Raw genomic sequence first — 14,069 nt, forward strand, 5'->3', positions numbered from 1 at the left:
AGCAAGCCCTCCACCAAAGCTCTGTCCAGCTGACAGGATACCCTGAAGGAGAGCTACCCTAGCTTCCCCAGTTCTTACCTCGTCACTGGAAACTCCACAGTTGAAGGCCAACCAACGCACAGCTTCAACGGGACTTAAATGTTATATATTCGCTTTGGAAAGACCTGTCCAGTCTATCTTTACAGTAAGAAGATTAAAATGTTTTTGGAAACTATCTGACTAATGCATGATGAAGGCAAATCTGGATATTGTTGATGTAATGTTAGCATTTGTGTTATGCACAGTAAAGTTATAAGACATTGAAGACACAAAATTGAAAAAAAGTGTTCATTTGAAGTACAATCACAAGGCACCAAGGGCATAATTAATGTCATAAAGTACATATCTCATATACATGGACACATTTGCATACGCAATCATATCTTTACACATCCAATAAAAATAGAAGATGGAATTGAAACATAGATTTACACCTGAACATAGGAACGGCTCTAGGAAGAGTCTTAGTGGTTCCAAACTTCTTCCCTTTAAGAATGATGGAGGCCACTGTGATCTTGGGGACCTTCAATGCTGCTGGTACCCTTCCTCAGATCTGTGCCTCAACACAATCTTGATCAATGCAAACAGGATGCACCTGAGCTCATTTTGAAGTCTGAAAGCAAAGCCTTATGTAAATACTTATGTAAATAAGGTATTTCTGTTTTCATTTTTAATAAATTTGCAAACATTTAATAAAACCTGTTTTCGCTTTGTCATCATGGGATATTGTGTGTAGACTGTTGAGGAAAAATGAATTGAATCCATTTTAGAATAATTTGGAAAAAGTAAATGGGTCTAAATACTTTCCAAATGCACTGTACGTCTTGAGGTAGTCTGACCCACCGGGCTCAAAGAAAAATAGCAGCAAACAATATTTCAACAACTTTTGTATAATATAAAACTTTGAATATGGTAACTGCAGTGTTTCCCCTATATTCATGCCATCGCTGCAAAAAATATGTAATTATATTTTTTAATATGAAAAGTCGTTAGCTCAATGAATGGAATGCTATGAGAATAGCTAGCATGTCATTGTGCTAACGCTAGTAGCAATGCACCCCCCACCCCCCACTACCCTTGCCACCTCTATTCAAAAGGATACTGAACTGTATATTTTTTCATGACAGGATCAGGCTATTGTGCAACTGATCTAATAGTCACAAAATACCTTGTGAAGACATACAGAAAACGTTTGACCATTGCCAACAAAGGGTATATAACAAAGTATTGAGAAACTCTGGTTATTGACCAAATACGTATTTTCCACCATAATTTGCAAATAAATTCATTAAAAATCCTACAATGTGATTTTCTGGATTTGTTTTTCATAGTTGAAGTGTACCTATGATGAAAATTACAGGCCTCTCTCATCTTTTTAAGTGGGAGAACTTGCAAAATTGGTGGCTGACTAAATACTTTTTTGCGCCACTGTATTTTGCCCCCCCACACCAATATCAAAACAAACTCTGAACCAATGACATTAATTTGGGGACAGGTCGAAAAGCATTAAACATGCATGGCAATTTCGCTAGTTAGCTTGCTAGCTAACGTTAATTTGTCCTATTTAGCTAGCTTGCTGTTGCTAGCTAATTTGTCCTGGGATATAAACATTGAGTTGTTATTTTACCTGAAATGCACAAGGACCTCTACTCCGACAATTTATCCACAGAAAAAAACGGCCAACCGAATCGTTTCTAGTCATCTCTCCTCCTTCCAGGCTTTTTCATCTTTGAACTTATATGGTGATCGCATCTAAACTTTCATAGTATTACCACGACAACCGGCAACAAAGTTAATCTTTCAATCACCCACGTGGGTATAACCAATGAGGAGATGGCACGTGGCTACCTGCTTCTATAAACCAATGAGGAGATGGGAGAGGAAGGACTTTCAGCGCAATCTGCGTCAGAAATAGGAATGACTTCCATTTTAGCCCTTGGCGTCGCGTGCGAGCAGTGTGGGTGCAATAATTGAATAACATGGATTTCTAAATGTATTTTGCAACGCTCGCGCACACGACGTGTCCGGTCAGCATGTAAGCGTACAGCTTAAACAACACTCAAGTGGTTTAAGGGGAAACATTTAAATGTCTTGGAATGGCCGAGTCAAAGCCCAGACCTCAATCTAATTGACTTAAAGATTGCTGTACAGCAGCGGAACCCATCCAACTTGAAGGAACTGGAGCAGTTTTGCCTTGAAGATTGGGTAAAAATCCCAGTGGCTAGATGTGCCAATCTTATAGAGACATACCCCAAGACACTTGCAGCTGAAATTGCTGCAAAAGGTGGCTCTACAAAGTATTGACTTCAAGGGGGTTATGCATAGTTATGCATGCTCAAGTTTTCTGTGTTTTTGTCTTATTTCATGTTTGTTTCACGATTAAAAAATATTGGTAGGCATGTTGTGTAACTCAAATGATACAAACCCCCCAAGAATCCATTTTAATTTCAGGTTGCAAGGCAACAAAATAGGAAAAATGCCAAGATGGGTGAATACTTTCACAAGCCACTGTAAATGTCTCTAATAATCAGGGATAATTTTGACAGGAATGGCCAGCCTTCCTAAAACAATGTGAAAAGAACCATAGGAACCATCTTGCTTCTGTTTCTTGTTCTTTTGGGAAGACTTTCCCTTTACCTTGGAGTAGTTTGAGTAGGTCCAGCACATTAGACTGGTGCTGGGTTTTCTTCCTCTGTGGGGATCTCTTGGAACTAGTTGTTTTGACTTTACTCTTCGTGGTTAACTTTGAACGCTTCAAAAAAGAGGTGGTTTTGGTGGTTGCCAACGTGGTGGTGAGAACTTTCTTAGAGTAACTTGTTTTGGCTTTTGAAACTTCCTGGACTTTGTGGGACAGTGGGGCCAACTGGTATTTGTCTGGAGCACTGGTTTTCCCATAACCTTTGTTTGAGTGGGATGTTTCTCTGACAACTGTTTCTGTGATTTTAACATTGGGTTGAATCTTTGAATCAGGTACAACTAATCTGAAAGCACTGTCTTTTTTATAACTGCTTCTAGAACGAGAAGCATCCTCTTCCTTTTTATCAGCTTGATTACGTGACTTGGTTGACGTAGGATTTCTTGACACCAGTGTTGGAGGCTTAAGTTTATGGGAGGGTGGTGCCAGCTGATACTTAATGGCAGCCAGGTCTACTTTAGCTTGCCTTGGTTTTGATTTACTTGTCTGTGTTGAGCGCTTATTAGCTGTCACGGGAATCTTCTTGGCCATCGTAGTCTTTGTTTCAGACTTATGTTAATGGTTTAGGCTTTGTAGTTTGTCTTTTTGTGAATGTTTGGGATGTGGACTTTGTGGTGACAGTTGGTTTGTGCTTTCTATTCCTCTGAGGGGTTGTTGTGGCTTTGTTAGCAGGGAGATGGGACATTGGTACGATTTTGGGGACTGTGGCTCTAGTTTGTGACCTGGTGATTGTTGATTGAGTCCTGACAGTGGGTCTCAGTGTTTTCATGGTTGTTAATTGAGAAGTCCTGACGGTGGGTCGAGTTGTGGTAACCCCTGGCACTAAGACTGTAGAGATTGGTGGCAGTGCCTTCACCTCTTTAGCAGACCATGAGGTGTGTCTGAAGCGTTTCACCTTGTTAATTTCCTGAGCCAGGGCAGTAAACCCATCTATCACGATCTCCAGACGACCCTCCAGCCTTCTCAGACGAGTGTCCATGTCTATGTAGCTACTTTCCAGCTCGCCCACCCTCTCTTTCTTCTCAAGGGCAGACTCTGACTGCAGGGCCAGGAGTGTCTCCAGCTGGATGCTAAGCTTGCTCTGCTGGCCCCTCATGGCCTGGATGCCCTCCCTGAAGTCCAGGGTGTTGCTCTCCAACATGCTGAGGCGCTGGTTGAAGTGGTTCGTGTGGAGCCTCATTAGGAACTGGAAGCTGTGCTCTCTGACCTCAGGGCTGGGTATGTTCAGTGATGGGACCCTTGGTGCAGTTCTATTCAGGTGGACTCACACCATGTCGTCCATAGGGGTGGTTGTGGTTGGACGAGTAGGAGTGGTTGGGCGAGTGATTGGGCGAGTGGGAGCAGGTGGGCGAGTGGAAAGGCGAGTAGGGATGCTAGGGCGAGTGGGGATGGTAGGGCGAGTGGGTTGGGTACGGTGGCTGGTAGTGGACAGTAGGGTCCGTGTGGGGATGTTTGATGACCACGTTGTGGGGATGTCTGATGACCACGTTGTGGGGATGTCTGATGACCACGTTGTGAGGATGTCTGATGACCACGTTGTGGGGATGTCTGATGACCACGTTGGGGGGATGTTTGATGACCACCGTGTGGGGATGTCTGATGGCCACCGTGTGGGTATGTCTGATGACCACGTTGTGGGGATGTATGATGACCACGTTGTGGGGATGTTTGATGACCATGTTGTGGGGATGTCTGATGGCCACCGTGTGGGGATGTCTGATGGCCACCGTGTGGGTATGTATGGCCTTTGGCTAAAATTTGTGTCTTCCTCTTCTTCCTCATCTGGCTGTGGGCTGCCGCTGTAGTCTATGACCTCCTCCTCCTTCTCCTCAGCTGGCTCTGGGCTGTAGTCTATGACCTCCTCCTCAGCTGGCTCTGGGCTGTAGTCTATGACCTCCTCCTCCTTCTCCTCGACTGGCTCTGGGCTGTAGTCTATGAGCTCCTCCTTCTCCTCGACTGGCTCTGGGCTGTAGTCTATGAGCTCCTCCTTCTCTTCGACTAGCTCTGGGCTGTAGTCTATGACCTCCTTGTAATCCTCCTTCCCCTCAGCTGGCTCTGGGCTGTAGTCTATGACCTCCTCCTTCTCCTCGACTGGCTCTGGGCTGTAGTCTATGACCTTCCCCTCCTTCTCCTCAGCTGGCTCTGGGCTGTAGTCTATGACCTCTTCCTTCTCCTCGACTGGCTCTGGGCTGTAAGTCGGTGTCTTCCTTCTCCTCCTCCTCATAATACTCCTCCCCCTCCTCCTCATCTCCACTGCCCTCTGGCACCACATGTTTCTCCAGGCTAAAGTTGAACACTGCCTCACCACACCTCGGCAGGAGGAATCCCTCATTGTCCTCTTGCAGGTACGGGTCCACACAACTGTCTTGTTTTCTTAATGATCAAAACATTCAAATCATAAATAGGGCAGGCAGGGAGGCTCAACTTATCAAAACATACCGATGTTTATTTAACCGGTCACCTCATCGTCATCTTTGCACCTCGAGTAGCAAAGATTCGTCAAACAGATGTGACATTCGAAATGCCACCTCTAGATTTATGCCTCAGAGAGAGAATATGTAAACACTGACAACATTATCCCACAGCTTCTAAACCTTACTAAAAGCATTAAAGCACTACTGGAGCATAAACAGAAGACTGAAAAGGTTCTGGCAAAGTTGAATCAAAGGAGGGAACTGAAGCTGAAGCAGAGGAGAGATAGCGACTACAAGTCCAAACATTCCTAACGAAAGACTTGATTGGCCCCCCAAAAAAAGAAGACTTTTGCAACAACAAATGCTATCACACCTTAGTATATCACATATAATCCCATGGTACACCAGACACATTTTTTAAAACCAAAATGCCCATTGATAAATACAATGTTTGTTAGCTAAACTCAATAATCCACCACACATATTGACCTCTCAAATAGCATAAAAAGCAGTGCTACTGCAGACACCAAACCCAACACCCAAACCACTGACCCCTTAGCAGCTTGACCGTAAGGATGGAAGGGATAGAGAGAGACAGAGCTGGATATGGAGAGAATCGTACCTTTCGCAGCGCCGGCCAGTGAAGCCAGGGGGACAGTTATCACAAGTGGGCTGACCATCCACATCCTTGTAGCAAGACTGAGAATACCTGCAGGAAGACAGAGTCTTCTATCAGAGACAGTATAGCCTACAGCCCATATAATATGAATGGGGTTACATTTGAGACAATAGTGTAACTGTATGACCAGTCACTGTCAGGTCAACTGTCTTTACAAACAGCAGGTTGACCCCACATAATTAAATAGGATCTCTATGAGGTTGACTAGCAGGTGAATGGACACATGTTTATCAGTAGAATAAGGATCTTCATGAGGATAAGTCTGGAGCTAGAGTTCCAGAGCCATTGATCCATATAAAGGTGTAGTTCTGTGCAGCTGTAAAGCCCATGAGGAGTGAACTCACTGGTTGCTGAGGGAAGTGCCAGGGCAGGGGCAGGGCTGACAGGCCTGGGGGCCATCCGTCACAGGGTTGCCGTAGAAACCTGGCAAACAGCGCTCGCACCTTGGGCCGGCCGTGTTGTGAAGGCATTGCTAGAAAAGGAGACACACAGGTCCATGGAACAGTGAAATCCTATTATGAGCGAATGTGTGTTCTGAATCCACATGTTGAGATTTGTAAAGAAACCATTAGCGGATTCCATAGCAGACATCAAAGCCAGATGCAGCTGTAGTACTGTACTACTGACATACAGTACAGTAGGATGGTGGTGTGACTTACCAAGCACGCGCCTGTCTCCTGGTCACAGCCGCTGGCGTGGCTGTTACAGTCACACCTCTCACAGGTACCCAGGTAGAGCCCAGAGCCTGTACGGGTGTAGCCCACATCACACTCCTGTATAGAAACAGACATGGAAGGAAAGACATGGAAAAACCCCTCAGGCCATGTAGTAATAGAAATGTAGACAGTACAGTAGATTGTCTTGTTGTTCCATTACAGCATGCTCTAACAATTCAACTCTGTGTTTCTTTCCAAGATGTCTACAGTGCTATGAATCAAAGTGATGGAGCTTAACGACTAGGAGAGGTAACAGAGGAACAGCTACTGTATTGGTTGTTCTTGTGTCATCAGGATAATGTTTATGTGGTGTGTGTGTGTGTGTGTGTGTGTGTGTGTGTGTGTGTGTGTGTGTGTGTGTGTGTGTGTGTGTGTGTAAAGTACCTGGCATGATGGTCCTTTGTAGCCCTGGGGACAGGCACACTCCTCCACCTCAAGGGCATGTTCGTTGCCTGTGGAGCGTGGAACTGCAATGTCCATTTGGATGTCTGAAAGACTGAACAACAGACAACAACGCAGGTGAGATAATAACAACAACAACATCAGCCACATGGTCTTTCTAGTAAGTGTCCTAAATTATTCTTTAGAATCTTCATTATGTGGAAAACTCCAGCTGATTTGAGGTACGACTCAATATGTCTTCCTTCTCCTACCTACACTAGAGTTTAATAGAAGTAGATCTCAATAGTACAGGTAGTCTGGTCCTCTCTTACCTGGTCTCAGCCATGTTGTCAGCGTAGGTGGCTCTGATCATGAATACAGTAGTATCAGCCAAGGCCATGAGGAGGTGCTCACGAGTACAGGGCTGTCCATCAGCACGCCTCCATGCAGACTGGTAGGAGAAAAAACAGGGAGAGACAGAGAAGTGTAAAGGTCTGCATAGGCAAACTCAGGATTAGAGCTGGGATTATATTCAAGAATAGGATTGGGATTAGCGATGGAGTTAATGGTAATCTAATTACGTATTCTAAACAAAATCATCCACAAAGACAACCTGTTATTACATCTTAATGAAAACAAACAGTTTATTGTCAGTTTTTTTTAAACACGCATACACACACGCACACAAACAATGACACACACCTCTCTGAAGGTGACAGTGACGGTGGTAGGTGCGCGGGGGAGGGGCTTTGTCTGGGAGAAGTGTTCCAGGAAGATGCTGTTGCCTTGGAGAACCACATCCGGCTGTCCGTCAATCACCAGGGAGCGTTGCCGCGGCTCATAGCGCACAGTGTATCGCAGCTCTCCGCCATAGGCTGTCACCTGGCAACAACATGTCAGATGTCAGAGACAGAGGTTCTAGTTCTAGAACAACCCACCTCTTAACTCCACTCGATGGTGGAAAGGTATTTCATCCTATAAGGCTAGCTGGGTCATGGATCATCAAGTAGAGAGCTTCTCTTTGTTTAGGGAGCTATGTAAAGCCTTTATAGTTTTCACATGTTGAGAGAGCATGTGGATGGTGAAATTCAGCCTGACCACATTTACTTCACACCTCACGCCACTAAGTCAAAATACGGTGGATGATAGTTTCTCCTGTCCCTATGGTCTAGTGGAGAAACAAAGTGTCATAAAGACCACCACTCATCACCCCCACCCTCTCCCCTTGTCCCCTCCCCTCTCATCTTGTCTCCTCATATCACTTCATCCCTCCCCTCTCCACTTGTCTCCCCCATCACCCTTCTAGAGTCTGTCTTCCTCCTCTCCCCTAGTCCCCTAGTCCTCTCTCTCCTTCCTCTCCCTCTGTCTCCCCCTCTCACCTTGTCTCCTCTGAAGCTGTCTGGTAGGACCCAGTAGTAGACGTCCTTGGGGATGTCAGAGAAGGAGCGGTATGCCACCTCTGAAGAGCCCTTCTGGGTGATACCGTCTGTGATAGTCCTGGAGTTAGCACTGTTGGAGAGGGAGAACAGCTGCCCATTCACACCGCCACGGACCTGGGGGATACAAACACACACACTTTAGATACAACATCTTTGTATCTTCTCTGTCCTCAAGAATCCAAGCGAAAAGGGCTCAAGTGCACTTAAGCCAGACTCAATGCACTGCTGTGGTTTAGGATGTGCTTGACAATCCCTTGCATTTTGTGATGTCTTAAGTGCCCTATAGAGGTAGTGTGTGTTGGCTGGTGTGAGTAGTATTACTGCGGCCAGGCTACTGACCTGGTCTCGGCTCCAGGTGGAGCTGGCACACTGCTTGGTGACGCCCATACAGAAGCACTGTAGACAGCCTTCTGGGTTCTCCTCTGTCAGGTGGAAGGCACCGCTCTTACACTCGTCACACTGCGACCCCACCACATTGGACTACAACACACACACATACCAGACACACATCTTGTCATGCATCTGACTCACTGACTGACTGGCTGGCTCATCATAAAAGATGATCGTATTATAATTGCAGTAAAACCTACACAGGTCCAAGTAATTCTGAATGTACGTGCAATTCACATGTTCCCCCGCAAACTGTCATTAACAAATAACACAGGTATCAGACACATTCCTCACTCGCTAGATGCGCAACTAAAGGGGAATTGCACTCAAAAATCGATTTGTTCGTTTTCTTCCAGACCTTCTGATGTAATTTAAGCATTGACATGGACTCAGAACATCCAATTTCGTTGTTTTCTTGACAAACAATTGTAATTTTGAAAAACTACAAAAATCGAGAACCATGAAAAATTAAACTGAGAAAATGTAACATGGGAAAATTTAAAACAGAATTTTGGAAACGAATCACAGATCTTTTTGGGGCCCCCTTTGAGTTTATGAACCATTATTTGACCAGGTCTATTGACCACTACCAGTGGTGTAAAGTACTTAAGCAAAAATACTTTAAAGTAGTCGTTTTTTGGGTACCTTTCCTTTACTATTTATATTTTTGACAACTTATCATTTTACTTCACTACATTCGTAAAGAAAATGGTGTACTTCGTACTCCATACATTTGACCTGACACCCAAAAGTACTCGCTACATTTTGAATGCTTCGCAGGCCAGGATAATGGTCTAATTGACAGACTTATCAAGAGAACATCCCTGGTCATCCCTACTGCCTCTGATCTGTTGGAGCATGCCCCTGGCTATCCTTAAATAAAGAAAAAAAACACAAGAAAATGGTGCCGTATGGTTTGCTTGATTTCTACTTTTACTTTTGATACTTAAGTATATTTTAGCAATTACATTTACTTTGATACTGAAGTACATTTAAAAAGAAAATACTTTTAGACTTTTGACTTTTACTACTTTTACTTTTAGACTTTTACTGGGTGACTTTCACTTTTACTTGAGCCATTTTCTATTAAAGTATCTTTACTTTTACTCAAGTATGACAATTGGGTACTTTTTCCACCACTGTGCACTACTTTCTCTTGTACACGAAGGACCCGTGGAAGAGTTGCAAGGGAGAGGAGAAGAGAAGAATGTGGCGATTTAAAAGCTAGAAAGAAATGTGTAGCTCATGACACGGTTCATTTTTTAAAAGTGGCTCTCATGTTAGAAAAGGTTGGAGACCACTGGGCGAGACAATGGAGTTAAACTGTTGGTGATTGAGAGTGTAACTCCTAAATCTAATCTAAAGCCCTACTCATAAGTTTGGTCGTAAGATTGAAGTACAATAAGCCAAAGCAGCGTAGTGTGTTACCTTGCAGGCGCATGGTCTGCTGTTGGAGTTCACTGTTCCTCTGCTATCACACTTTGAGTTTGCTGAAGGAGGGAGGGAGGGAGTGGAGAAAGGGGGAGAGAGAGGGAGGGAGTAGAGATGAATCAGTACCTGGGAGTGCTCCACCAACTCCAACCCCTCCACATACCAGGGTGATGATGACACCCCCCTCAGCAGGTATGACTGATGTTAATAATTACACTGGGTCAAGACAGAGGCTCTTAAAGGTAAAGTAGGAAATAAAGCATGGCATGCACTAGAGCTAAAAAACAGTCATATACTGTACACATGGCTCTGGGTAACACAATACAAATAAAGCATTTTCCTGGCACTTTCAAGCCTAAAAACAATGTCCATCCCAATACTGATGTAAAACAGAACACTCACTGTTTGGAAAACATTTGCCATTAGGCTGTAGTGGGTTACCCTGGTACCCAGGTGCACACCTATGAAGAAAAAAATACCCACAAACATCTTAATCTTCTATTACTATCCTTTATAACTGACTATTCCATATACAGTAAAGCTGTCATTGATTTAAAGACCATGCACACGTAAAGGGGTGTGATGTCATTTGTGATGTCACTTCCTTACTTTTCACAGCGGCGGCCGGTGTAGCCTGGTTTGCAGGCGTCGCACGTGGCCTGGGAGTCATGGTCCAGGAAGCAGGTGTCAGAGAACCTGGGAGACACAAACAAATCACAGGAGTAGACTGTTAGCTACAGTAATATGTACATTAGCTGCCGGTTAATGGGTAGCAACATAGGTCACAAGGTGACAACACCAGCAATGAATGAATAAGCCCAGTGTTCTCCTGGAAAGTCCACTGAATCCGCACAACAGGGACGTCAACCTGCTCTTTCCATCCATGTCTGTCACTCAGGGGTGTGTGTGTGTGTGTGTGTGTGTGTGTGTGTGTGTGTGTGTGTGTGTGTGTGTGTGTGTGTGTGTGTGTGGTGACCCCTCACCGGCGGGACGTCTCGGTGTATGGGCAGGGACAGGGCTTGCAGTCATCGGGGCGACCTCGTCTGGGGTCACCGAAGTAGCCTGGTCTGCACTTGTCACACTGAGGACCTTCAGTGTTGTGCTGGCAGCTCTGAGGAAGAGAGAGGAATGTCGTTCAGTTACTGCCTCTATATTATGGACACTTGTCCATACATTACTTACAGAGCGGCTGAATTGACCAATTCTGCATGTTTTTCTGCTGCTCATAAAGAAAAAGGAGATTTGTCTTAAGAGTTTTGTTCGATAAGGGTGTGTTATGATCGCTTTATTGTTCCCTGGCAGTTACTGTTGTTTGTCCCTCTTGAATCACAGTAGCAACAACATAGCCACTACCACTTCCTCAAAATATAATTAATTTAAGATAAATAAAATAATCTGTAATTATTGACGTTTTTGCAGAGGAGGTCTTAGTCGTACAATTTTACATCTAGCTATGGTGTTTGGTGCAGTATTTCTCAAGTAAAATAAATTGCATGAAAAAGTGCTGGCAGCGCCCAGGACTGATTTCTGAGACCATGTCATCATCAGCAAGCTGTCAAACTATGGTAAATAAATACATTTTAATTTGGCTCAAAACAGTTGCAGACTGGAGGGATCACTATCAATCACATCAGCAAGAGGTGGGCAGCTCTGTGTCATTGTCTGGAGATTCGCTGCTATGATTGGATAGAGCACATCAGCACAGCTGTTTATCCGTGCATGATAATTCTTCCTATGCGTTACCATCCCGTGGTTAGTGGGAAAGTGGGCATGATTATAATCCAAACCCAACCTGTCATGAAAGTCGTGAGGACCTCATTTACACAAATCTCACAACTCAGTTTAGTCAAATATTTACAAAAAATGATCCTACTTGCATTTTTTTACCACACATTTTAAAATAATTTTTGTACACATTCTCAACACTTAGAACAGATTTGTTTACAGCTAAAATACATTGAGGCTAATACAACTTTATAATAGTATAATAATAACATTACGTTGTAAGTTGGAGTTCTCACCAGACAGTGTCCACTAATGGGGTCACAGGCGCTGGCGTGTCCATTACAGTTACATCCAGCACAGGATCCCAGGAAGTTCCCCCCAGACACACGCTCAAAGCCAGTGGAGCACTGTTCACAGGACAGTCCTGAGTAGCCAGGGGGACACCTGGGTGAGACAGACAAACACCATAAGAGCCATTACAACTGAAACTCTCCTACATTTCAAACACAATACAATGCAATGCAACTTTATTTACAATATATCTACAGCTGCAGGGACAAAAAATGTATGTCACAAAAACCGGTACCACGGTTTAAGTAATTTTCTTAGTGCCTGCAACTCTATGGGGCGATAAGAAACTACATCCAATCCAAATCCCAACCTCAGCTGAAGTCAATCTATGGGATCTCACCTGCACTCCTCCACTTCCTTGGCGTTGCCCTGGATGTTGTACTCCACGGTGGTGGTGTCCATGACGATGTCGCTGAGCGCCACGCTCACCATGTGGTTGTCGTAGACGGTGCGGATGCTGATGGTCTCAAGGCTGGCCAGGGTCATCATCAGGTCCTCACGGGACACCTGGCGTCCAGACGAGTGCTGCCAGTTCTCCTACAACAACACATACCAACCATGTAAGGTCAGACACTCAACCTATGCATGTTAGTCCTAGACAAGTACCCTTTAGCCACTGATCATATACTTTACATTAAAGGCCTAGTTGGCTTCATCTTTACAACTGATCATATACAAAATGCCCAGACTAGTACATCTCAGCCACTGACCCCATATAGGCTATGTAAGACCAACAAAAGGGTTCCAAAGGGGTTCTTCGGCTGTCCCCACAGGGTAACTATTTTTGGTTCCAGGTAGAACCCTTTTTGATTCCAGGTAGAACCTTTTTGGGTTCCACGTAGAATCCCCTTTAAAACTTCTTAGGGATAGGGGGCAGTATTTTCACGTCCAGATGAAAAGCGTGCCCAAAGTAAACTGCGTGCTACTCAGGCCCAGAAGCTAGGATATGCATATAACTGGTAGATTTGGATAGAAAACACTCTAAAGTTTCTAAAACTGTTAAAATAATGTCTGTGGGTATAACAGAACTGACTTGGCAGGCGAAACGCAGAGGACAAACCATTCAGGGGGAAAGAAAATTGAGGTCATAGTATTTCCCAATGGTTTTCTATGGGATACCCTATTTAATAGGAACCTGGTTGCAGTTCATATGGCTTCCACTAGATGTCAACAGTCTTTAGAAATTGTTCAATGTTTTTCTTTTGAGAAATTAAGAAGGCTGAGATGGCTGTTCTTTGTAAGTGTCACTCCAGGTGGATGCTACTGTTTGGTGTGCGTGAACTGGAACGCGCTTCACGTTGTTTTTATCCGGTATTGGAAACAGTTTATCCCGTCTTAAATTTTATAGACTATTTACGTTTTAGGATACCTGAGGTTGGATTAGGAACGTTGTTTGAAATGTTTGGACCAAGTTAACAGGTAACTTATTAGGTCATTTGTAGTCATGTTGGGTGAGTTGGAACCGGTGTATTTCTGAATCAAACGCACCAAATAAATTGACTTTTTGGGGATATAAAGAAGGAATTTATCGAACAAAACAACCATTCATTGTGTCACTGAGACATTTGGGATTGTAAAAAGAAGAAGATCTTCAAAGGTAAGCATTTATTATATCGTTATTTCTGACTTTTGTGTAGCCACCTGCCTGGTTGAAAATAATTTTAATGTGCTTGTATGCGGGGCGCTGTCCTCAGATAATCGCATGGTCTGCTTTCACCGTAAAGCCTTTTTGAAATATGACACTGCGGCTGGATTAACAAGAAGTTAAGCTTTATTTTGATGAATCTTGAATATTGATATTTCTGTAGT

The 14,069-nt window shown here is 44.0% G+C and overlaps 1 protein-coding gene across 25 annotated transcripts in view; it reads right to left on the reverse strand.

Annotated features, from left to right (window-relative positions):
* The window catches only part of LOC139416728 (heparan sulfate proteoglycan 2), a 190,475-nt gene that overhangs the window by 76,269 nt on the left and 100,137 nt on the right, over positions 1 to 14,069 (reverse strand). For all 25 annotated transcript variants that reach the window (XM_071165756.1, XM_071165745.1, XM_071165742.1 and 22 more), the window contains 14 exons: positions 12,601 to 12,797; positions 12,206 to 12,353; positions 11,168 to 11,295; positions 10,794 to 10,880; positions 10,587 to 10,645; positions 10,182 to 10,243; positions 8,703 to 8,843; positions 8,304 to 8,477; positions 7,627 to 7,806; positions 7,257 to 7,375; positions 6,928 to 7,039; positions 6,487 to 6,600; positions 6,172 to 6,299; positions 5,771 to 5,857 (listed from right to left, as the gene is read on the reverse strand). In XM_071165756.1, coding sequence (XP_071021857.1) covers positions 5,771 to 5,857; positions 6,172 to 6,299; positions 6,487 to 6,600; positions 6,928 to 7,039; positions 7,257 to 7,375; positions 7,627 to 7,806; positions 8,304 to 8,477; positions 8,703 to 8,843; positions 10,182 to 10,243; positions 10,587 to 10,645; positions 10,794 to 10,880; positions 11,168 to 11,295; positions 12,206 to 12,353; positions 12,601 to 12,797 — 1,736 coding nt within the window. The remainder of the gene's footprint in view (positions 1 to 5,770; positions 5,858 to 6,171; positions 6,300 to 6,486; positions 6,601 to 6,927; positions 7,040 to 7,256; positions 7,376 to 7,626; positions 7,807 to 8,303; positions 8,478 to 8,702; positions 8,844 to 10,181; positions 10,244 to 10,586; positions 10,646 to 10,793; positions 10,881 to 11,167; positions 11,296 to 12,205; positions 12,354 to 12,600; positions 12,798 to 14,069) is intronic.

This window comes from Oncorhynchus clarkii, chromosome 9, assembly GCF_045791955.1.
Source record: "Oncorhynchus clarkii lewisi isolate Uvic-CL-2024 chromosome 9, UVic_Ocla_1.0, whole genome shotgun sequence".
Classification (NCBI taxonomy): Eukaryota; Metazoa; Chordata; class Actinopteri; order Salmoniformes; family Salmonidae; genus Oncorhynchus; species Oncorhynchus clarkii.